The 25,626-nt window shown below is 37.3% G+C and overlaps 1 protein-coding gene across 2 annotated transcripts in view; it reads right to left on the bottom strand.

The window, feature by feature from the left end:
• Positions 1-9,205: 9,205 nt before the first annotated feature.
• STEAP4 (STEAP4 metalloreductase) overlaps positions 9,206-25,626 on the bottom strand; it is a 26,389-nt gene continuing 9,968 nt past the window's right edge. Inside the window, exons 2-5 of one of the 2 annotated variants that reach the window (XM_008686210.2) lie at positions 16,716-17,170; positions 15,331-15,858; positions 13,818-13,982; positions 9,206-12,205 (exon numbers count right to left, since the gene is read on the bottom strand). In XM_008686210.2, the coding sequence (XP_008684432.1) occupies positions 11,921-12,205; positions 13,818-13,982; positions 15,331-15,858; positions 16,716-17,168 (1,431 nt within the window). In that variant the 5' untranslated portion in view covers positions 17,169-17,170 and the 3' untranslated portion in view covers positions 9,206-11,920. The remainder of the gene's footprint in view (positions 12,206-13,817; positions 13,983-15,330; positions 15,859-16,715; positions 17,171-25,626) is intronic. The other variant, XM_008686211.2, reaches the window with a different exon arrangement.

Raw genomic sequence — 25,626 nt, 5'->3', positions numbered from 1 at the left:
GGTGATAAGGCAATTCTCCCATGTTCTCAGTTTTTAACGCTTAAACTTTGATTTATCTTGGATTTTTCCTGGTGTGAAGTACTGACCTGATTTTATTCTATTTTCCAAATTTATGTCTGGTTGTCCTAACACAATATTATAGTTCATCTTTTTCCTCAGCTATTTGAGATGCCACCTTATCAAATACTGGGTTTCTATACACACTCGAGTCTATTTATACACTCTCTTTTTTGTTCTATGTGTCTGTCTGAACCACACTGTTTTAATTATAGTGACTGTAAAATATATCTTAATATCTGGTGATAATTAGGAATACTTTTCATTTTTATTCTATCACTTCTCTGCTAATGTCCTTAGTCTTCTCTGACTTAGATCTTCTCCAATGACTTCCTATGAGAACCAGTACTTAAAATAGTTGGTTACTGCTACCTCACTTCTGCTCTTCCTCTCACCATTCAATTTCATTTTTTGTCTTATTTTTGATCTTTAGTATTAAAAAGACAAAACATGGTAGTTTTATCTAATTTTAGTCTGTATATTCTTAAGTACAATTAAATGACTATTATTTGGCTTATCAGCTTCAGGAGATATCCTTAGCTCCCGTTTTCTTTGATTGGGTATCATAAAAGGTATAGCTGGGAAGTTCATACCTACAATCTTCCTTATGTTCTTTTCTTTCCCTTCCCATTTTTGCTAATTGTATGGATTATTTACAGATCGTCAGAACATTTGGAATTTATATACTACTTTGTCACCCTCATCTTTTAGTCTTTGTTCTACAGGTGAATATATTCAGTGCTTGTCTGTCAGCCTTATGCTCAAGCTTCTGCAATCCTCTTGTGCTGGATTGTTTTCTAGTTTCTTCTTTGGGAAGAGCTTTAGTGTATTTACAGCTCTTTATTTATGGCCTTTACTTTTTTGTGGGGTGGGGCGGAGAGTGAGAGAGAGTGAGAGAGGTGGGAGGAGCAGAGGGAGAGGGGAGAGAGAATCTTAAGAGGCTCCACTCCACGCCCAGGGTGGAGCCTGAAGAGTGCTGGATCGTGACCCTGAGATCATGACCTGAGCTGAAATCAAGCATCCCACACTAAAGCTTAATCGCTTAACCAACTGAGCCACTCAGGCACCCCTGTGGCCTTTACGTTTGAAGAGCAGTTTGACTAGATGTAAATCCTTAGCTCACATTTTCTTTCATTGAGTATCTTAAAGTTGTTGCTCCAGTGTTTTCTACCTTAAAATGTTGCTGCTTAGAAAATGGATGACAGGGGTGCCTGGGTGGCTCAGTCGGTTAAAGGTGTGTGCCTTCAGCTCAGGTCATGATCCCAGAGTCCTGGGATCCAGCCCTGCATCAGGCTCTCTGCTCAGCAGGGAGTCTGCTTCTCCCTCTGCCTCTGCCTCTCCCCCTCCTTGTTCTCTCTCTGTGTCAAATAAATAAATAAAATCTTTAAGAAAATATAAAGGATGACAATCTGATTTTCATTGTTCCTGACTACCTAAAGATTTTTTTCATTATCTTTGAAGTTTAATAATTTTACTAAGATATGTCCAATAAAATATATCATTTACAGATTAATATAGCATTTCTCCTTGATACGTAGATCCAAGACTTTCTAAATTCAGAAAACTTTTTTTTTTAAGGAAATTTTCTTGAATTACAATCATAAGTATCTCATTTGTTCCATTTCCTAGATGTTATCTTACAGTTCTCCATTTGCATTTATACTATATCTCCTTTGTTTGCTGGCTATTTCTAGTACTTTCTCCTAAATCTTAACAACAGTAACAACAGCAACAACTTTTTCTGTGTTTGAGTTCCTTCACTTTCCCTTTCTATGCATTTATGTCATCTATATGTGTATTCTTTTTAATTTAGTTTTTATTTCTCTTTTTTTGCTCTCTTTTCACAATTCTTTCTTGACATCAGTCACTTCCCATTTTCTATCTTTCCATAACTTTTGGTGCACAACTCCTGGGTATAAGGAATGCTACAATTCTTTAATTCTTTAAATTGGAATAACTCTTCATGGGACTACTACTCAACTAACCAATAGAAGATTCAATTTAGGTAACTCTTTGTGGCTTATGCTCCCTCACTTTGTTGTCAAAGCAGAATCTGATCATTGCTTGTGGCCAGAAGATGGGGAGGGGTCTGCTCCTGTGTCCAGGGTGATTGGCATCTTTATTCTGACTCCTCTGCTGCATGACTGTGCTCTTAAGAGTTGGCCCGATTTAGGCTCTTTGCTTTGAGTGTCCTTAGAGCACTGCACTACATTGTCAGAAGATTCCTACAAAAACCTTTGTGTCTTATTAAGACTCAGTGAGGCAGACCTCGTCACTTGGGATGCTTCATTCCTCAACCCTCCTTCCTCTGGCCGCCTCAGTCTCTGGGCAGAGGAGGGGCTAAACTCATACCTTTCACTCAGATTTGGCCATTTTCAGCTTTCGTTGCCCAAGCGTCTTCCCTTTGCTACCTGCCTCAGCACATTTAGCCCCTCTCTGAGACCATCCGTCTAATAATTTTCAGTGAAATAGAAATATGTATTTTTCCTTTGTGTGTTTTGCAGGATATTTTATGTCTTTAAATCTTTAGGAACACATGTTTTCTTCTGTTTTATGGGAAAGGGAGTGGAGCTTGGGAAAGTTGATGCCACCTCTGGTAGCACTTTCCCAACACTCTGTTTCGTGCATCTTGGCTTATTTATGCCTGTCTTCTCTTAATATACTAGTTAGTGAAACTAATTGTTAAAGGGTTTATTTCAGTGCAAGATACAATACATGTTATGATTTTTAAGATGCATTATAATAAAAATAATTGATTTTGTGACTTTTCATCCACTGATGCTTTGTCAGTTAGGTCCTCCAAGAAGCAGACAGCAAGGTAGAGCAAGAGATACGTTAGAGGATATGCCTGAAGGAGAAGGCAGGAGGGAGCCTTCCTACTGCAGTGCAGGTCCCACACCTGTGAAAGGTGAAAGTGAGGGAAAGATCAGGGAGGAAGAGTTTCAGATCCTGGTGCAGTTGTGAAAGACTCATGGGGTGGGGCAATGGGAAATACTCAAAAAAACTTGCCCATTAGAGAAATCTTAACAAAGCGGTCATTGCTGGCCTCCAGTCCCCCTGTCATGCACAGTTGCGGGCCGGGAGCAGCCCAAGTTAATGTGGATCATGGGTTGAGTGGATGAGGTGCTGTATCCCAAGATGTGGCAGTTGGAGGCTGTCAATCAGCAGGTTCTCTTGAAGGGCTATGGGATGGGTCATCTCTATGGCTGCCACCGATGCTACTTGATATATTTAGCCAGATAAAAAGGAACACTTTTACAGTAAATTTCTTTTATATTACAGCAGTTTGACAAAGTCTTCTTCATATGGGGAAAAGATTCCAACAGAGATTAATTAAGTACAACCTTTGTTGCTGGATATTCCTCAAGTGTCTACTAAGACTCTAATATTATTTTAATTAGAGAATGTAAAAGGAGTTAAAATATCATTTATCATTATTTAGCATTCTAATAATCATCGGCAATCTAAATACACCATTAGATCGTATAATGCTGTTCTTTTAGTCTTGTCATTTTTCTAAAGGTAAAGTACTCATCACTGACTGAGAAGTCCAAAATCAGTAGCTGGATATACCTGTTTCCGATCAGTCTGTCCTTTTGACCGTTTGATTTTGATCTCTAGCCAATTTGTTTTCAACGGAGTCATCTTCCAAAAGTACCAAAAAAACTCTGAGCCTGGGAATCAGGTCATCTCTGGTCTAATTCTGCTTTGTTACAATGTAGCTATGTGACCTTGCAGAAATTACTTCACCCCCTTGGGCTTCAGTTTCCACATCCGTGAAATGAGTTTATTAGATTAGATAATCTCTAGGCTTCATCTAGCCTATGAAATATTGCAGTTGAAGTTGGAGGTTATGGATAAAATATTTCTATATTTGTTATCAAAAACTAAAATAAAGACATGGAAGCTATATTTAGGAAGTGTGTGGACAGCATGCATGTTGGCAAATGCAATTAATATTTAAAACAATCTTCCAGGCCAGAAGAATAGGTTATTTTCTACTAAATAAACTTTAAAAAGGATAGGGTAGATTGTTTGTTTTTTAAAAATAAACCTTTTATTTTAGAACAGTTTTAGATTTACAGAATTATAGCAAAGATAGTAAAGAGTGCTTATTTGCTTTTGCTTTACACTTAAGTTTAAAAATATTTGTGGCAATCAGTGTCGGGTGGTCGGTATTGGTGGTGGAGGGGGCTGAGGTGGGGCTACTGGAGCAGATTATGGAGAGACTGGGCTTCACATTTTCTATGAAAAGAATTTAGGCATGTTATTGACTATCAAAAAAACCCCTCACAACGACAACCTAATACAAGCTTACCTACATTGCTAGAGACCTACATTGATGATCCAGAATAAGGAAGAGACGGTCATATTGTGCTCCAGCCTGGCTACACCTCATCTAGAGTTCTGTTTTTGGTTCAGGAACATTTGTAGGAGGCTAAGAGATGAGGGAGCCGCGCGATGGAAGACTCGGAAGTTATTATCTAAGAGGAAAGACTGGATAAGCTGGATGAAGTTTAGCCTTAACAAGAGAAGACTTAGCAGAAACATGCAACTAATTCCTTTCAAACTTAAATTTATTTTAAAAAATTAGGTAGACTACTCATATAATGAAAAAATCAAAATGATGTAAAAAATATCAGTGCTTCTACTTCTGTTTCTGCCCTGTTCCCCCATCCTGTTTAGGTGTGATTTTTTTTTTTTAATTCATTTCTTTTGAATCCTTCCACTGTGTTTCTTTAGGCAATCACAAGCAAGTACACATATACAGAAGGAATCAGACGACGTGCGTTATTTTACACCTTGAGTTTTTTTACTTAATATATTTTGGAGATCTTTCCATATATATGTATGTAAAGAAGTGCCTCATTTGTTTTAAACAGTTGTATAGAATTCTGTTCTGTGAAAGCATCACAGGAAACTTAACCCGTTACAAAAATCAGTGTTTGAATTCTTTCCCATGTTCTGTTTATACCATGTTATTCATGAAAAAACAAGAAAAAAAAAGAGCAGCAATACATATTTTTCACCTTGAATTCTTGCAGGCATAATCATAGGATAAATTCTTGTGAGTGGGGCCTGGGTTCAAACTTAACTATGCGTTTTTATTTATTTATTTATTTATTTATTCATCTGAAGATTTTATTTATTTGAGAGAGAGATAGTGAGAGAGAGCACAAGGGTGTAGGGGCAGAGTGTGAAGCAGACTCATAGCTGAGCAGGGAGCCTAATGGGGGGCTGCATCCCAGGACCCCAGGATCATAACCTGAGCCAAGGCAGACACTTAACTGACTGAGTCACCCAGGTGCCCCAATTAATGCATTTTTAATCTTAAAAGATACTGCCTAATTGCTGTCCATGGGGGTGGTCCCAGTTTGCACATTCAAGAGCAGTATATGAGAATACATGTCTTCACGGCCTCTGTGCTCAAACTCTTAGATCTTTGCCCACTTGCTAGGTGAGAAATGGCATCTCAGTGTAGTTTGAGTTTTCATGCATCTGTTTATAAATGTTGGAGAATATCTTTTCGTATGTTGGAGAGCCATTTTCCCCCTTCGAACTCTCTGTTCACACCCTCTGCACAGTTTTGAACTGCGTTGTGTAGCGGCTGTTGTTGTCGTACCCTCCCCCTGCTGGCACTCACCTCTACGGACTGAAAGCTGCTTGCGTGAACACCTGTGACACTTTGTCTGCAGGTGTTTCTTCTAGCCACAATGCTATATGGGGCAAGAGTATAGTAAAAATCAGAAGAGCCAGAAGTTAATGCCCTAGCATTTCTTTTATCCAATAACAAACAGGGATTTGGTGCATAAAACCCCCATCTTCCTTTCCCCTTGATAGGGATAAATCTGAGGTTTATTTAATGCTGTCTTCCAGAGTTTCCAGTGGAGTTGCACCCACAGTGGAAACTGGCTTGAAAACCCACACTTTATTCCTTCTCTGCCCTACTTCCCTACTCCATTCCCAGTACTTAATGATTTCGTTTCCAAAGTAAACCATGTGCAGTAGAATCCTTGCCTCAGCATTGGCTTCTGGAGGAACCCAAGCCACATCGTTAGTCCTTCTTGAGTGCTACTCTAAGTGTGGCCTGCAGATGGCGCTAGTTTGTGACCGGCTTGTTACCAGTCTGATAAATTCAGAAATTGAGCTTAAAACTTTAGAACCTTTTGGGTTGTCTGGGTTGTAGAGTCAGTTAAGCGTCCTACTCTTGGTTTTGGCTCACACAATATTTAAGCATGTGATCTGTGGTGTGTTGGCAAAAAAACAAAAACAAAAAATCTGGCCTTTACCTCAGGTAGTTGAAAAGGCACTATTTTACATCATGGTACTAAGAACAATGGGTAGAGAAGTACAACTAGAGAAATTTTGGTTACGTGTAAGGGAATTGTCTAATTGCCCAGGGTGCCTAAAACAGGAAGAGATTTCCATGTTGGCGGCAATCAACACTCTTATGAGGAGAGTGGCTGGCTGGTTGGCTGTTGAGACGGAAGAATTCTGTGCTTGGTGGCAGAGCTCTTCCATTTCAACAGATTCTACCACTCTGTCTTAACAGATTTGAGCAGTAACTCTGTCATTCTTTTTCTTCTCTCTTCTTAATTTAATTTTAATTTTAATTTGATTTCCTTTCCCTAAGGTTTTTTTTTTTTCTTCTTTTCTTTCTCTAGTTGTTTCTTTTTCTTCTCTTTCTTTATGAGAAAGGATTAGTAAAAATGGAATTAATATGCTGGTTGTGTTCCTTAAAAACCTGTTGACTGTCTAAAAATTATAGGGAAAAGTTTAATTCTAGTTGATCCTGTTTTTATAGGTTCTGGTGTACTGTGAGTTCCACTCCCGCAGCTCTTCATAATTTACAAACCGAGAAACTGTCAACTAGGTAATGGTACTGGATCTCTTTTTTTTTTTTTTTTCTTTCAGTAAAGTTTCTCACCTGGTATTAAATACTAAGTGGAAAGTGTTATGAGATTTCCTAGGTGAGTCACTGAATCTGAATAACAAATACGTTCACTCAGTGCATAAAGCACTAGGGTGAAACCAGAGAGAAAGAAAACATTTGTCTTTGAGCTCCTGGAAAAGAGCTCTGCTGTCCTCAGCTTCTCTAAGTCCTCGGGTCAAGGGTTTTGCCTGCCTCCAGCTGAACCCAGCCCTCTCTGATGCGTAGGACAGGTTGTCATCAGACTGGAATGGGAAGACGAACACAGGAGTTGAACTTGATGCCGAAACTGCGAATTGCAGGTCACTACAATCTTATAAAATGCACTAAAATCAACACTAGACAAATGTGGAGCGTTAAGGATGGGCAATCAGGAATATTGGAAGTGCTAATGAGCTTCCTTTTTTTTTTTTTTAAAGATTTTATTTATTTATTTATTTATTTATTTATTTATTTGACAGAGATAGAGACAGCCAGCGAGAGAGGGAACACAAGCAGGGGGAGTGGGAGAAGAAGAAGCAGGCTCATAGCGGAGGAGCCTGATGTGGGGCTCGATCCCATAACGCCGGGATCACGCCCTGAGCCCAAGGCAGACGCCTAACCGCTGTGCCACCCAGGCGCCCCTAATGAGCTTCCTTTTTAAGCAATATTTCAAAAAAGATGGTTCAGTCCATCCAGCCTTGATATATGGATTCGAAGGCACGTTTTGGAGGACGGCATGATTGTCCTTCCATTATACTGTGGCATTGAAAGGGAGTGGCCCTGGAGGCACACTGTCTCCAGTTCAAATTCCAGCTCTGCCTCTTAGCAAGCCAGGCACTCAATGTTTAAGACTCAGGGTATTTTTTTTCCTGAGAAATGGGGATAATATGAGTACTTCAGAGAACTGGTATGAGGATTAAATAAGATTCGGTATGTGAGGTTTAGCACAGGCTTTGTCCATCGGATCATGGAACAAACATTATTGGATACCTTGCAGGATCTGCTTGAAGCAGGAAACATGTGGAACTGGGTGCTTCTGTCTTGTTAGGCTAGGGCAGGGGCACACTGTTCTGCTCATCCTCACTCCTCATTTCTCTAACATCTGTTCCTTTCCCTTTCACTCTTGATCCTGCTCCTCCTCATTGTAGTCTTCTTACTTCCTCTTATGTGTGAATTCAGGGGGCTTCGGAGGGAATTGCACTGTGTGCAGCTATCGATGCGGTGTGTCTATGAGAGGAGGTGAGTTCAGGAGCCTCCCGACTTGCCATCTTGGCCCGGAACGCTCAGGGCTTTGGCTTGGGCTTGAGGAAAGGCAGTGCCTAGGAGAGTAACTAACAGTCTCTTTTCCTAAACTCTCCTGAACAAACCTTCAGAAGCATAGAGGATTTTTCTACATTGTCATTTTAACTCATTATAGAGAACTGGATTAGGATCCTGCAGGGGTATGTTTGGAGCGTGAGTGTGAAATGGGCAGGTGGTGTGGATACTGGTTTAGGGGATGGAGAATAAGACCAGCACCTTGACTGCCATTCCACCTTGACTTTGGGGGGAGGTTCAGAATCTTTTGGGTTCCTAGACGTAAAATTCATTATACACTTTCATCATTATCATGGCTCGTTTATGGTCCCTGAATAATTAGTGCATGAGGAGTTTTTAGTGCAATTTCTAACTGAAGTAGCTTTTGAATAGGGGCTTTTCTATTTGTTTTTAGCTTGTTCCAGGTTGCTAGCCTCTATTTATTTATCCGTTTTTATCTTGCTTTTGAAAGAGTGATCATGCCCATCAGGCTGCAGTGTCCAGTTGTGCAGGACGTCTAACGTCTGGTCTGCAGGCTGAGATCTAACCTGAAGTCAGTCCATTAGTGACGTCATTAGTTCCGTCCTGGTAATATCTACCTGGAGGAAGGAAAGAATTTTTTTTTCTACTTCTTACCAAAGTCCAGTGTGGGATCATATACCCCTACCCGTGTTTGACCAGATGATGCTCTCCCCTCTCTGAGGGTAAAAGTGAAACACAGAGTGCACCCACTGCTGAGCTCAAGCATATACTGCACGAGCTGCAAATCTGTTAGTGTGCTTTTAAGCTCATGTACTGTCTCTCCTTTTCCTTATGCCTGAAGGGAGGTATTTTTACTTCCAGATACTGCAACTACTGTGATTTAAAACCTTTTAATCATTTTTTTTTTCTTTTTGGAATGTTGATGAGTCAAAACCAGAATTAAACATAACTGGAACATATTTTTAAAATAGCATTTAATGAGTACAAATTTACAAAAGCAGTCATCCTTTACCATGGGGAAAACATACAAAAATAAAAGGTCTGTGAGCTTAAAAATTTTCCTAGAATACAGTGCAGTTTAGTCTAACTTTTTAAAAATTTTTTTATAGAGAACAGGTTGGACCTGTTAAAAGGTATACAGTTCACTATTTCCATCTGTTCCAAACTCATTCTTTCCAACCCTAGGTAAACTGGAGGAGTCAGCTGTGTTAGGAGGATCAAGTTGGTTTGATGGTTTGGGGAGAAAGGAGGTTGAGAAGGACAAGGGGAGGAAATTGGTTCTCTGGTCCACTGGTGGGGCTTGGAGCCATAGTGGTTGAGTCTAGGGTCAGGCTTGCCAAGGTCTTGTTATACCAAAACCATAATATATACATATTCTTCTACTTCTGGCATCATGGATAGCTTTTATTAACTACCCAGGTGGAACATTTTTACTAGGGTTATAAAAGTAGAGTTTTACTCTAGGTAGGTTTATTTATTTATTTATTTATTTATTTATTTATTTATTTACCTAAGTGTGGCATTTTCTATTTTTAATGGTGAACTATGGCCCAATAAAAACTCGTTACCAAAGAGCATCATTAACCCCAGAGGCTTTCTTTACATCAGCCTGGGTGGTATTTAATTTTGAAGCAACCATTCTCTAGACAATGAGCAGGCTTCAACCCTGGAACACTTGGCTCTTTTGCACAAAATGGAGTGGATGAGTAGTGACATTTTCCCTGTCTTTCCCACTGATGCTCTAGGGTCAGCACTATACATCACAGCTCTGCTCAGTTTTCCAGGGTTTTTTTTTTTGTAACCTTGCTCAGGTGGATCAAGGATAAATTAATGGAGCATGTGTTCTGTGTACCTTCTCAGTGAACACAAACTAATATAAAAAACAAAATTTATAAAAGGTATGATGAAACCAACACCCTCCTCCAATGCCAGTGGTATTGACACGGTCAGTTTAGAAATAATTTGGCAATATATATCAAGTGCTGTTAAGAGTTTCTTAATTTTGTAATCCCAGTTCTTGGCAAGTATTCCAAGAAAATAATTGAAAATATGGAAAAAAGTAATAAGTGCTAAGATATTCTCTGAAATGTTATTTATTTTAGTAAAAAACATATATAACCTACATGTTTAATGCAGTGGTTAAATAAATGCCCATTTGATGAAATATATTGCAGCCACTAATAATATATGCATACCATGTAAGAGAATGAAACCACTGATATATTAAGTGAAAAAGGAAGGATGTAAAATTGAATATACAGTATAGATGAAACTATTTTCAAAAAGTTTTGTAGAGAAATATCCTGGATGGTGGGTGATGTTTTAATATGTTTTAATCATTTTGCATCATGTAGAATATATGATAATAAAAGTTTAAAAAAAAGAAAAATAGATGGCCTTTATAGAGCAGGCAGAAAAATGTCAATCTGAAAGCCTTTGGTTATTTCAGTTTGTGGGAAGAGGGTGCATGAGGCTCCTTCCAGCTCCATGCATGAGCCAGGAAGGCTAATCCTGCTGAAGGTCATCTTGGAAATGGCACTATCAGCACAAAAAACAAAGAAAACTGTCCTGCATTCCAGCAAAGATTTGAGAAGGAACCAAGTCTCATATTTCAGCTACAGTTCACACTTTTCTACTCTAAGATTTTATATAATTCTCTCTCATCTATGCATTGGTCAAACTTATACTTTCATTATTCATTTAATTTCACTGCTTAAAATTATAATAAGCACTGAAAATTTATAGAAGCCACTTTTTTATACTAGAAATTACTAGAAATCCATTTCATAGATGATTAGTATTGAACAATATTTGGAATATACTATTCACAAAGCATACCACCATACCTAAATCATACAAACCTAGTATAGTGCAACTTTACAAAATTTATTTAGCTTGCTATCTAAAATTCTGGCTTATTTCAACTTTTTGTGCAAGGGCTTTTATCAACCCTTCCTTGCTTATTGTACATTGAAAAAAATCCAAGTGGATATCTCTCCATTTGAACTCAATCTTCTCTATACCTATTCCTTGTAGAGGAAGGATCTTACGACAATGGTAATAGATTTGCATATATTCAACCCATGGGTTACTTCCCATCAATGGTGATATTTTCGTTGTGTTATGAAATAGTTCTCCACAGTACACATCCATGTTGGCAAAAGCAAAATCAAAGAGCACATTTAACTATAGAATTCACTATGGCTCTACTTAGGATCACCTTCATTTAAAAAGAACAGTAAGAAAAATTCTCATTTCTTTTACTTCATTTGGCCCTCCTTTTCAGACATACCTCAGAAAGCCTTTATCAGTGACCACCATCTTACTGTTTTCTTTTTCATTGCACTCAGCCCTTGAATCACAGAAGGAAGTTGCATGTATTTCCCCTGGATTTTGTAAGACATTAGGTCATGCATGTTGACCATAACAAAAAAACATTTTAGTGTGAAACCACAAAGCTCACTGTGATCTCAGCCCGCTGCCTCTGGGAAGAAGAGAGGCAGGGGCTTACATAGATTTATCACTAACCTGAGATTAAATGGTGTTCTATTCCTATCTGTCAATTTCTCAAAGGCAAGAGTTCCTTCTCTGTTAACAAACTTCAGGCCGTGGGGGGGAGAAAAATGCTTTCTTAACTATGCCCATTACATAGTCTTCTCTAAATATACAATACTATAGTTGAGAATCCAGGTGAATTGAACTTTGCTTTAAATATTGTCCATTTGATGTCGGTTTTGAGTTCCTCTCCCAGCCCTGGCGAATTTGTGTAAGGATCTTGTCTATACATGGCAGGATGAGGATGAACTTGATCACCAGCACGGTGCAGGGAATGATCAGTGCTATCACATAGGCTGAAGGAAGATACCATCTGAGACTTGAAGGACTGAGGAATCGCTTTCCACCATACACCATAGTGTGGGCTGTGCACAAGATCAGGGTCATATAACCCAGTTTGGACTACATAAGCAAGAAAAAATGTATATACATTAACACCATATTTACATTTTAAAGTGAAACACTCTAAGCCAATGAAGGATATTTATTAACACCCACAAACCTTTGACATCTGAAATATTTAGAACACTCTGCTAAGTACTGGAGAAGGCATTAACCCTCCTTTGGGATGGTAAATACTGCATTAAAAAAAAAGATTGTGCTTACAAATGATATGGTGGTTTCATCCTTCTAAAAATTTTTATTCTTGAAGTATAGTTGGCATACAACATTGTATTAGTTTCAGGTGTACAACATCTTGATTCGACAATTCTATACATTTTGTACTGCTCACTACGATAAGTGTAGGCACTTGCTGTCACCATACAATGTTATTACACTATTATTGACTATATTCTCTGTGCTGTACTTTTATTCCAGGGATGGGCAACATAGGTGAAGGGGATTAAGTGGTGGTTTCATCTTAACCTGGCTGGATGGGAAAGTTTGCTAAGAGTAAACTCTTCTGGGTTAGAATAAATAATGCATCTTGGCTTCTTCCCCACTGGTAAAACTCTTTCCTTGATCAACTTTTCTGGAGGCCAGAGATGAATAAGACACAGTATGTCCTCAAGAAATACCGTATTAGTTTATGTTACTGACTAAAAGCAGATGCTAGCAAATTTCTATTGCGATAAAGAACAATTAGCAAACTTTACTTTTGTTTGCTTGTTTTGGCCTAAATTCTAAAGCTCAATGTTTATTTCTGTCTTAATGCCTTGACTAAAGGTGTTAACATGAGAAAATGTTGACTGCATTTGTTCTCTGGGAGAAACTGCAAGACTTTTGAAATTCGAAGAGTTTTATAAAATTGAAATCTCAGTTACTAATGGTCTTTTCTATTATTATACTGGTTCACAACAAGCATGCATCAGAATAATCTGGAAGGCTTTTTAAAACACATTGGTGGGCCACACCTCCAGAGTTTCTGATTCGTTAGATCTAGGTGGAGCACAGGGACTTGTGTCTCTAATAAGATCCCAGGTGATGCTGAGGTTCTAGGTACCACACTTTGAGTACTACTTGTCCGTAAGAATAGTAACTAACTGCCTTTAGTGAAATGTCTGGTGGTTGATTTGTGGGAAACAATTTCCTTCTTATAGACCAGTGTTGAGTCCGGCATGATAACAATCTAATACAGTTTGCTTTGATGGTTTTAAACTTGAGTTTAATATACGCCTTTTTGTATCAATATGTCCGTATGCTAAGGTTGATATTCAGAAGTAGAAATTTTGTCTTTGGGTTTCTCTTCATGTTGCGTCTAGCACATCCCTACACACAAAGTTTAATAGTGTTGGTATTTTTTACTCTCTACTCTTACCTGTGGCTCTGGGAGTAGGCAGTGGTCTTGGCAAGTGATGCCTAGCTAGGAAACGAAACTATTATGGTATGCCTTTTGGTACCAGAGTTCAGCATTTTCTCACTTGAACTTGGTACAGTTGCTATTTTTGTGACATTGCTAGTGAAGTGAAGAAGCAAAATGAAAATTTATTAATGGTATGAGAGAAAAATGAGAGTATTTGTAAAGCCAGACTTATTTTGCAATATAAAGGAGATTAAATCTTGAAGTTCTTACCTGGACAAATCGGAACTCTCTCCAGTTGACTGTGTTGCTAACTGATGGCAAGGAAGTGATTCCCAAGAGTACAAACAGGAAAAATCCAAGGATTCCCAAAGCTATATATGAATCATAAAGCCAGGCAGTAGAGGTGCTAAATGGATCTTCTGTCTTGGCCGTTGCCTAAGAAAAATTATAAGCAATTTTTAAAAATTATATTTTTTTTACAAACTGCCCAAACGTTTAAGGGGACTAAAAAATACCTCTGCATGGTAAATTTGCTCAAGGTAAATCGTATGTATTTCTTAATAATCACTTGAAAATAACTGTAGAGAAAAATACATTTGGAAATGATATTTCTCGGTAGAAAAAGTAATTGGTTCTGCTGGGACTTTATTATAATAGTTGACTCCAGGAGTCGTGTAGAAAGTTTTAATTGACCTTATAAATTCTAAAACAAAGTAAACATTTACTTAAACCTTCTTTACCATATGGCTTCTTGTTCCCCAAGCAAAACTTGATGTTCTCAAATGATTGTATCAGGATTCTGTTTTTCGGCTTTATATGCTGATTGTTCACACACACACAGTTTGGGTTCTTTCATGCTTATTTTTGTAGTAATATAGCATCAGGTCTGTCACACCACAGACTGAGAAAAATCAGGCCCTTAAAATGGGACTCTTACCCAAGAACTTCCCACGTATTTGTTAGGGAAATAATGTAGAGAAATCCACAGGAGTACTGTCAATGAGTTATCGACTCATAAACTTTGAGAATGCAGTAAGATTGATCAAAACCAATTATTTCCAAACTAGAATGGATGGATAGCACTTCCTCTGGGACTGCTTTAAGACTCTCCGAGCTGATTCTCTCTGAATTTTTGACTATGCAGAAAATAGTATTTGACATTTGCTCAGAATTGTTTAGTTTTCTAGTTATTGAGGACGGCTCTCTACAAGTCAAACATTAATGAAGTTATAAGCACCCTTTTGTGAATTTGTTTACCCTCCTGTGACACAGGTTTGAATAGCTCCCTTACTTAGGAGATGGTAGGTTTTGACTTCCAAAAGGAAGTAGCATGCATACAAATAGAAGCTTGAAAACGTATTGGTTTACATTTATTGACTGCACACCCCCCACCCCCGCAAGGAATTCAAGTAAGTGTTATTAGGTTTCCTGAGCCCCCAAATCTGTCAGTTTGCCAGTATCCCAGTGAGTCCTGGGAATACACATCTGGACCCAAGTGAACCTGGGAATCTAACTTTCATTCTCAGTAGTTGTATAAGGTCTCAACTGAATTCATTTAAAAAACAAAAACAAAAACAAAAAACAAAAAACAAAAAACAAAAAACCAAACCAAACCAACAACAACAAAAAAAGAGAACAACCACAACCTGACCAGAGCTCTAGTTACTTTAAAAAACAAAGATGCTTAGAAGAGTGATTTTCTATGATTGTGAAATGTAATATGATATAGCAGGCTTTCTCTTTGATTTAAGGAATTGGAGAATACAAATGAATAGAGATTTACCTGGGTAATGGTTCTGTTTTTCAGTGTCCATCGTACATAATAACGAATAGGAATCACAAGTGTGTAGAGGACATGAAGAAAGGCAAATCCTAGTGCTACCAAGCCAAGCTGCTTTCTGCAAAGCATCCAGTGGTCAAGCCAATCTGGGAATCGGCGGTATTTTGTACCTCGGTACAGTTGCAGAATGGCAGCAATAACACCAGGAAGGTAAACCAAGGCAAGCAATGTAAGTGCTGCTATCGGAAAGATACGATTTGGAATGGAAATAGCCAAGCGAAATGTGCTATCTTTCTTGCCATTAACATAAGGGTAGATTATGTCTCTTATAACAGAGTAGAAAAAGAAGAAGATACACAGGATAGCAGACAGATAGAAGGGGAACTTCCACATTGGAAATAGATGCAGGGGGTAGTTTTCAATTTCTTTGGCTGCCATGAGAGATCCTTGATCCAATGGAGTAAGTCCAAGAGTACGAACCATATCCATCACTCTTTGCTTGGCTTTGCTATCATTTCCGCAGACAAACACCTGGGTTAAGAATAATTAATTAATAAATAATTAAATACTACTTATTCTTTCTTTAAAAATTACTTTGAAATTCTATATAAGCACCATGCAGAACAAGGACATGCTTTTCAAACAAGGATGTCGAAGCAACATGTTTTAAACTTGCACACATGTGCTGGATGGTTAAGTACCAGGGTTCAAGTTGAGAGTGGTTTTAAGCATATCATACTGATACAATAGGACTTGGCTCTCCACAGGGTGGATGGTTTGATTTTTCTTCTGTATTCATGGGTGCTACATCACTTATGGATTTCTTTTCATCTCAGTGAATACATGGAACCAGTTTCATACAATGTAATGGGAATGGAAAGGATAACCATCAACAATCTGTGTTGTTTTTTCGTACTTACATGAGGCCTCTGGAGCCTGACACCATCGGGTTCCAACAAACTAAAAGCTGAAGGTGCTGACAATGGGAAATAAGTCACAACAATTGACTACTTTACTTGGTTAAACCCAAGAAATTTATCCATGGCACGTATTAGCAAACAGAAATGTTTAGTGGATATTTTATTTTGGAATTCTATTTTGGCATCTTTGAGTTAAGTGCACATTAAAACATTCACTTTTTTTTTTAAGATTTTATTTATTTATTTGAGAGAGAGAGACAGAGACAGAGATAGTGAGAGAGAGCACGAGCAGGGAGGAGAGGGAGAAGGAGGCTCCCCGCTGAGCAAGGAGCCCAATGTAGGGCTCAATCCCAGGACCCTGGGATCATGATCTGAGCTGAAGGCAGATGCTTAACTGACTGAACCACCCAGGCATCCCAACACATTCACTTTTTAAAGACTGAGTGTCAGTTAATCATTTACTCTTACCTGCCGACTTGCATCCAGTGCTCCTGACTGGAGAGCCCAGGCAGAGATGGTGTTAAATGCTTTCACTATGTGGGCTCCAGGCACCAACTGAGCAAGGTACTCTGCATTAGATTCTGGATACTGATTGATTTTGAGGTTGTTGCTGATGTCGACCAATATTTTTCCTTTGAGCACCTCAGTGAGTTCCTTGAGAAAATCATAATGCTCTCTGTGGACTGCTATGATTACGATGTCCGATTTCTGGGCTGCTTCTGAATAGCTGAAGACCTCTGCACCGCTGGGCAGCAAACTGGATTTGTGTGGGTTTCTACTTCCAAAAACAATAGAATAATCACACTGGAGCATTTTAAGTGCCAGTGATCTTCCAAAATCTCCAGTTCCAAAAATACATACAGTCTCTTGGTTTTCTGAAGAATTCATAGTAGAAGGAAATGCATCTGTAGTTTTTTCCATGACTGGAAGAGAATAACAGAAATAGCCAATGAAATGTGAATGCTTAACATGGAAAAAATATTGTCATATATATTATCATATGTGTCTGATTGAACAAAATCACTGGTCAAAAACTTCTGTTTGATAAAGAGACACAGTGAAAAACCAGGACACTTATTGGTGGATGCTTTAAACTCCAGATATGTGTTGCAATGATACTGCCTTTGTCCAACATTGAACAGTTCCAAGTGTTCTCAGAGCAAAATCTCGCAAAGGATGCGCTAGTAAGAAAACTGTACAGCAATTTACCTATGTTTCATGATACAAAAAATCCTAAATAAAACATTAGCAAACAGAATCTAGCAGCTTGTAAAGAGAATATGCACAGTGATCAAATGGGGATTATTCTAGGAATGGAAAGATGAGTTCTGTAAATTCAATATTCAATCTATTAATTAAATTCAATATTCAATCTATTAATTAAATTCAATATATTAATATAGCTTACCGTATTAGAAGAGTTAAGGAGAAAAATACAATCATATTTGTGTATGCTAAATGGGCATGTGTTAAAATTTGACATTTATTTTTGACTCATAGTAAAAAAGGAACAGATAGGTATTTCCTTAACATACAATCTCTCTAAACCTAAAATCTAGTATCTAACTTTAAAAGACAATTATCAAAAACAAAAAGATTACTAGAAACAATCCCAATAAAATTATAAGCCAGACGACCATAAGGCAGAAGAACATATCTGCTTTGACCACTTTAGTTATTATTGTTTAGAAATTCTAGGTAACACAACTAGATCACAGAAAAAAATTTGAAATATAGAAATTCACAAGGGGTTGTGGATATTGAAACTATAGTCTTGGAAAACTCAAGAAAGTCAACTGAAGAAGCACCATACATATAAAATCAATCCAACATCTTGTTTAGGAACCCAATTAATATCAATATTCTTCACATACTAAAAAAAATTAGTTTGAAGATTTAATAGAAGAAGGGGTCCTACTTAAAGCTGCAACAAAATAGAGAAAATATTTAAGAATAAGCTAAACAAGATAACAAGACAGGTACAAGATATATCTAAAGAAAAATGTAAAATTCCCTTAAGACCCAGAGAAGATTTATGTAAATGGAAAGGTACAGCATGTTCCTGGATGGGCAGGCTCATGTGCAGATGCCTGTTTTCCCTGATTTAATCTCTAAATTCTGAAAAACAAAGTAATGACGAGGGGGTAAGTTCTATTAAATATTATAAAGCTAAAAAATGAAATAATATGGCAGTGTCACAGGAATAGAAAATGTTCAGTGAAATAGAGTAAAAAATACAGAAATTGACCTAAGCACATACAATAAAGATGTTATCTCAAGTCAGTGAGAAGAAGATGGATTATTCAGGAGCAAATATTGGGATTACTAAATAGCCAATTGGAAGAAAAAGTTGAATCTATACGTCATACTCCCCTCCAAGATAAATTTAAAATATATTAAGTTATGTATGTATGTATGTATGTATGTATCTATCTATCTATTTAAGTAAAACTATAATAAAACTAGAAGGAACCATGGAGAATTCTTTTATAACTTTAGAAGGAAAAGGCCCTTTTCCTATCCCACAAATCTCTGAAACCACTAAAGACTAGAGGGATAAATAAAAATGCAAAGTATCTCTCTCAACCTAAAAATCTAGTATCCAACTTAAAAGTAAAAATTGTCATGTATATTACATAAAACTGTGATTACATAAAAATAAATAATACCTGCAAAGCAGAAACTACTGTAAGCAAAGTCAGCAGATCATCAACAAACAGCAAAAAATATTTTTAACTACTACAAATTAAAAAAATAATTGCCCAATAGAAAATCAGGCAAAGGATATAAGTTGACTTTCATCTTAAGCTGATATAACATAGTAAAAAAAATCTTAATCTTATCAAAAATAAAAGAAATGCAAGTTAAAACTAAACTGAAATACTGTTATAAAGCATGTGAGTTACTTTTTAAAAGCTTTTGAAATTTAAATTAAAAACAAACCAAATAAAAGTTCTCAAAGTTCCTACAGTCCAATAAGATAATTTAGGTTATTTTGGAGAATATTATTTTTCCTTTCAGTAATGAATTTTTCTCAAAAAATTATTTATTTTAAATAACATTTATTATTTAGTGTAAATTTTCAGTTAACCTTTTCCTTTCTTTTCTTTTTTGGGTCTGTTTGTTCAGTAACACATCCCTGGTGCTAACAAGAGCACTGACTATGATGGACTAGGCACTTCTTGACGAAATTTGTTGAGTGATATTAGAAAGATGGAATGTAGGTGTTGGAAGAAGCTGTTTGCTCTGTGTGCCAGGCACAGTGTGGGGCACATAATGAAGAGGAAGTTGAGTGATTAAAGTGTAACCCCTGGGAAGAATAAGGGAGAAGGAGAGAAGTCGGGAGGCTGTTGTAAAGATATTGCTTCTTTCATCCGAATGGGTTTAAAGGAACCCTCAGTGAATTTGCTGTGGAATTTTAAACCAGATGTAGTCACTATTCAGTTCTTACATGGTGGATTTCCTGCCAATTGTAGAGCAGAGGAAGCTTGCACTTTTTTAATGTGATTTCAGAAATTTGCCCTTTCCATTGCCCTTTCCATTCTATGGAAAATACTTATATTCTTACCTGAACTTACCCAAAGGTGTGTACCTGTATCACAAGCAGACCATTTAGAGCTTTGTAGGTCGTGAGAAGTCATTGGAAGAAATGGACAGGAAATATAAGACTTTCCTGTACTTCTACAGAAACTTTTTGAATAATTGAATTCATCACCACAACTGAATCATTTTTAGAACTAGCTGGAGACTGGTATCCTAACCTGAGTCAGAGAAGGGCATGAGCATATGTGGAGGAGGACCTGAAGATGATACAGGGCCTCTTATATGGAAACACAGCGGGGCCTTTGGGAAATTCCTCATAGCATCTACAAATGCAAACTAGTTTAACAATTTACAATGTAAATTGCTAAATTTATAATATAAGTTGCTAATCAGTTAACACCAGTTGTTAGAACTCAAACTGGTAAATGATGCTTTGATTATGGTGAAAGTATTCAAAGAATGACAAGTTGGCTGGCTATCCTCACACTTTTTATCCAGTGTTTCTCCCTCATATATTATTTTTCTCTCTCTTATATTCAGATGAATATTTGCAAGCAAAATACAGATTTGATAAGGTTACCAGTGTCCTGTAATGAGATGAATGATATCTTTATTGACATATTTTCACTCGGCTTATGTTAATCATTGCAAAGAGTGAGTGATTCCAGACTCTATTTTGACAATTTGGCTACTACCTTAATTTATTCTAACCTGTCATAAACTTTAAAAAAAATGGAGATATTAACTAAACAGCACTGTTTTTTTGTTCCAACTCTTAGTAGCATTATCAGCTTGGTAAGTTACTCAAACTCTTGGTGTCTCAGTTTCATCATCTTTCAAATGAAAGATTGATAGTACCTATTTTGGAGACTTTGTGAGGATTAAATGAATTAATGTATCTATTTTTTTCTTAGGGAGGGAGAGAGAGAGAAAGAAAGGGAGATGGTGCGGGGTTGGGGGGGGGGAGAGAGAATCCCAAGCAGGTTCCACATCCAGCATGGAGCCCCATGAGGGGCTGGATCTCACAATCTTGAGATCATGACCTGAGCCAAAACCAAGAGTCAGATGCTTAACTGAATGAGCCACCCAGGTGCCCCATGAATCAATGTATCTTAAAACAGAGACATAGTAAATGCTCAGTAAATTGGCTATCATTAACAGATTATTCAAATAATCTAGTGATTTTCTATTTTCCAATCTATTGATTACCTAATTAATGTAACCTTTATATAAATTCTATAAATTAAGGGTTAATTATGCTTCTATAATTGATTATTGGAAATATATAAAATTTATCTGAAATAGCATTCAATAATTCTTAAGAAGTTTCTGCTTTCCCCTCTTACTTCTTATAAATAAAACCCTATATGAAATGGCTTTAGAACATGAGTTTATTAAAACACAGATGTATAAATAGGTCAAGTGTGAATTTCTCTCATTTGTAATTCTTACTCATTTTATATTTCTTTCTTAAAATTCAGCTTGGCAATCCAGTGTAACACACTTGGGCTGTTACATCAACCATTGAAATTATTTTCACTTTCTTAAACTTTCAGAGACATCACTGGGCAAATTGTAGATACAAAGACAGTAAAGAGAAATTAAAATATCACTGATTGACTTAGAAAGAAATACAGTCATTCCATTAGGCAATTAATTACTCCTTATCAAATTACAGAAGTTCTACGGTTGATAATTGTGTTGGTCACATCTTGAGCTCCTCTTCAAATCCTCTGGGTTCTATTTCCAGTTATTGGGCAGTAATGGAGCTCTGCTGAACTTCCACTGCCTAACAGAGGCTCGCTTTGGGGATCCACATTTTGTATCTCCTGATTATTGTCCTGAGGCCTCTCTGATACCTGTATCTGCTTCGCATTCATGTATGTATGACCCATGGGGCTACCATAGCCAATGGGGGTTGGGACTCCGTGAATAAGTGCTTACCCTTTCATCTTCTGGCACTCAGTTCTGACACATTTTATAAGGCTCCTCAGAAAGTCCCAGTGGAACAGAACACCATTCCTCTGTAGGGGTGGCCAACTTAATGTTCTCTCCTTCGATCTTTCTCACGCTCCTGGTTTATGCCCCTTGCCCCTCACTCCTGCTCCTTGGAATCACTTCCCTGGTAAACTATCTGCATGCAAAGCTTTGTCACTGGCTCTAATTACAAATCAACCCAGGATAATGCAACATTTTGATTATTATTATTTTTTCTAGAAAAAGAAAAATGATCAGACCTCAGGTTCCCATAACCGGGATGATGAAATTACATGTAAAAAATAAAAAGTTAGTCATTGTTTGGAAGAATTTCATTCTGAACTCTTGGAAAAAATTCTAATAATAGGAGTTCATAAAAATGAGATGTATGCATAATCGAAACCACAAGGGATTTCAAGCTGAGGGTTCATTTTACAGTATGTACTATATAAAAAAGGAAGTTACGCCTATTTCAGACTATTTGTAATTCAGAATAGCTCCTATGTGTAAACATGAATTTATGGAAGGAGTAAGATTTCTTATGCAATGACTTAAAAAGTTTCCTAATCTTATTTTACTCTTAGATGTAGAAGAAGGAATAAAGAAAATAAGAAAGGTGGAACACAGGAAGCAGTTATTAAGGGAGAGGGGGGTTCAGATAGTTAAAACAGAACATGGTGATTTCTTTTTCCTTCTGCTCTTTACAGACCTCAGTTCTGTAACAGGAAACACAACGAGAATACTGCCTGGATTGGAAAATCTCCAGGACCGATTTTGCATCTCCCAGAGAGGCTTCTCGAGAGGAGGGTCAAGATAGGTAAAGTGATCGCACCGGGTGTTCATATAGATTAAGAGGTTGGTAACCAACAGCACAGATGCAAAGATGGCGAAGATGAGCTTGAAGTGCCATGGGAGCAGCAGCCAGAGAAGCGTGTGTGTGTGTGTGTGTGTGTGTGTGTGTGTGTGCACATGTGTGAGGGGCGTAAGAGGGGGAAGCAGGTGTGGGTCATGTAGATCCCACCCCATCGGTCTGCAGATCCCACCCCAGGCCTGGGGAACCTGAGGCGGCATTCTTCTGGGATATTCCAACGAAGCATCCCGTGAGGATGTTAGCACTTGTCTGGCTTTTGCGGTTTACTTCTATCACCTCCCAGAGGTCAGAGATTAGAGAGGCCCCGGCCACTCCCAATTTAAGAGATTTCTAGCGTATTAAAAACATGGAAATGTCCAAACAAGATAACAAAAATTGCATTTTTTAAATGTTTATACTTAACACATCAATGCTACTAACAAAAGACTCATTTTATTTAAAATAATTATAGATGCAGAGGAAGTCGTAGAGAGAACACAAGAGGTTCCTGTGCATCCTTCATTTGTTCTCATGGTTACGTTGCACATAGCTATAGAGAGATATCGAAACTGGGAACCTGACGTTGGTGTAACATGTGCAGATAGTTCTATGTCATTTTATCCCATAGGTAGGTCCATGGCTCCACTGGGGCAATCAGGATACAGGGTGCCACCCCGTGATTGTCATACTTACCCTCTTCTCTGCTCTCCTAACCCCTGGAAACTATCCATCTGTTCTCTAAATCTATAATTTTGTCATTTTGGGAATGTTTTATAAATGAAATCACACAAAATGTGATCTTTTCACAAAAATGGCTTTTTTTTTTTCACTTCACATAATGCCTTTGAGATCCATCCAAGTTGTAAGCCTATCAGTTGGTTCCTTTTTATTGTCCAGTAGTGGTCCACTGTATGGACTTCTTCAGTTGCTAATTTGTTAACTATATGCCCTGTTTGGTGAAAAGTTATCTCGTCTTCTGACATTTTCTACTTGGATTTTTGTTTTTTCACTGTTGAATTTTTATATATTCTAGATATGAGTTCTTTGTCAGATATGTGGTCTTCAAATATTTACTCCAGCTCTGTAGCTTGTATTTTCTTCATCCTAACAAGGCTATTGACAGAGCAGAAGTGTTTAATTTTTATTAAATTTAATATATTGCTTTTTTTCTTTTATGGATTATGCTTTTCATTTCATATCTAGGAATTCTTCACTTAGCCTTTGGTCCTGAATACCTTCTCCTCAAAGCTTGATAGTTCTATATTTTACATTTAAATCCATTATCCATTTTGAGTTAATTTTTGTATAAAGTCTGAGGTTTAAGCCAAGTTCATTTTTTTTTTTTTTTTGCCTGTGAGTATCTACTAACTTTCCTATCAGTTGTTTAAAAGACCATCCTTCTTTCATTGAATTGTTTTTGTACCTTTGTCGAAAATCAGTCGTCTGCACATGTGTGGCTCTATTTCTGGGCTCTCTATTCTGTTCCATTGATCAATGTGTCTACCCTCTGCCAATTCTACACAGTTTTGATGACTTAAAATTAGGTAGACTGATTCTACCACTTTATTATTTTTTTAATTTTCAGAATTGTTTTAGATATTCTAGTTCCTTTGCATTTCAATGTAAGTTTTAAGATAATCTTGTCCATAGCTATAAACAATTGTATATTTTAAATGCTTATACTTAACAAATCAATGGTTTTTGGCATATTCCAAAAATACAAGGCAACCTATTTGGTTTGTTTAGGAGATAATCACAGTCTGTATTACGATATTAATTCACGTTAAAGCATGATAGCAGTGTACAGTTATCTGATAAATAGATACGAATCTAAAGTTTTCTAGTGGACTTCTTTTCATCCTAAGACAGTATATTTTTGTATATGCATAGCCCTCATTTGGAGAATACATCAAAATAAAATTTTTAAGTCCCTTGCGTATTAGCAGCCAGGGGCAAATTGACCTTTCTCCCCTTTCTTTGCCCTGGAGTAGATCCTGTTCTTCATTCCTCTTAGTAAGTAGAACAGGAATCAACAACCCAACCACTTCTTGCCGTTCTTTTGGAAAATAGGCCATTTGTTTCTCCTCTTCACAGAGTGAAGAGGAAAATATGTAAATACTTACGAATATAAGACCATTTGTAAAAATGGGAAGAGGAAAGAAAATCTTCCCCTCTATCTCAGGTACAGATAGACCAGAAAGGAAAAATTAACCTTCATGAATCCTCTTATATCTTTTATTCTGAGAAATTTATAGAAAATACAAATTAAGGTAAATTCTTCTATAGAAAGATTCAATCTTAGTTATACACAGTATAGTATTGTTTTTCAGCTTACCCAATTTTACATATTTATACAAACTAAAAATGCAAAAAAAAATGCTTCTCTAAAAAAGTTTGGCAGTAATCATGAAAAGGACTATAGAGATAAAACTATCATCACAACACACAATTTCGGGTAATAGAAATAGTGTGGTGGGAACCATAAAGAACTATAAGTAGACAAAGAAGAACCCAGTTATAGAATTTTGGTCTGGGTGGGAATGCAGGGAGAGGGGCCATGATGGTGGTACCGACAGACAGACAGACAGACAGACAGATGTCTTCCTGGCACTCTTTCCAGACTTTTGTTCAACCATCAAAGCAACTTCTTAGAATCACTAAGGTTTATAAGATCCAAATACAACCACAAAGGGTTACACTGGAAACCAATGGTTCTCAACCCTGGTGCACATTAGAATTACATAGAGAACTTTTATAAAATGTAGATGACCAAACTCTTGGAGAGTCTCAATCAACTGGTCTAGGGTAGAGCCCAGGCATTCCCCACCCCCCCAAAAAAAAATCTCCCCCAGATAATTTTGTTGAGTCAAGATTGTGAACCATTGCCTGTTAGCTTTCAGTTTATGGCCTGCTACAGTGGTTCTCTTCCCTGGTCACACATTAAAATCAGGTAGGTAGATATTAAATGCTAGGACACCACCCCATAAGATTCTTTTTTTTTTTTTTTTT

Source organism: Ursus maritimus, unplaced genomic scaffold, assembly GCF_017311325.1.
Source record: "Ursus maritimus isolate PB19 unplaced genomic scaffold, ASM1731132v1 scaffold_3, whole genome shotgun sequence".
NCBI lineage: Eukaryota > Metazoa > Chordata > Mammalia > Carnivora > Ursidae > Ursus > Ursus maritimus.
Note: the sequence above shows the minus strand (reverse complement) of the source record. Positions and strands in the feature narration are given on the sequence as shown.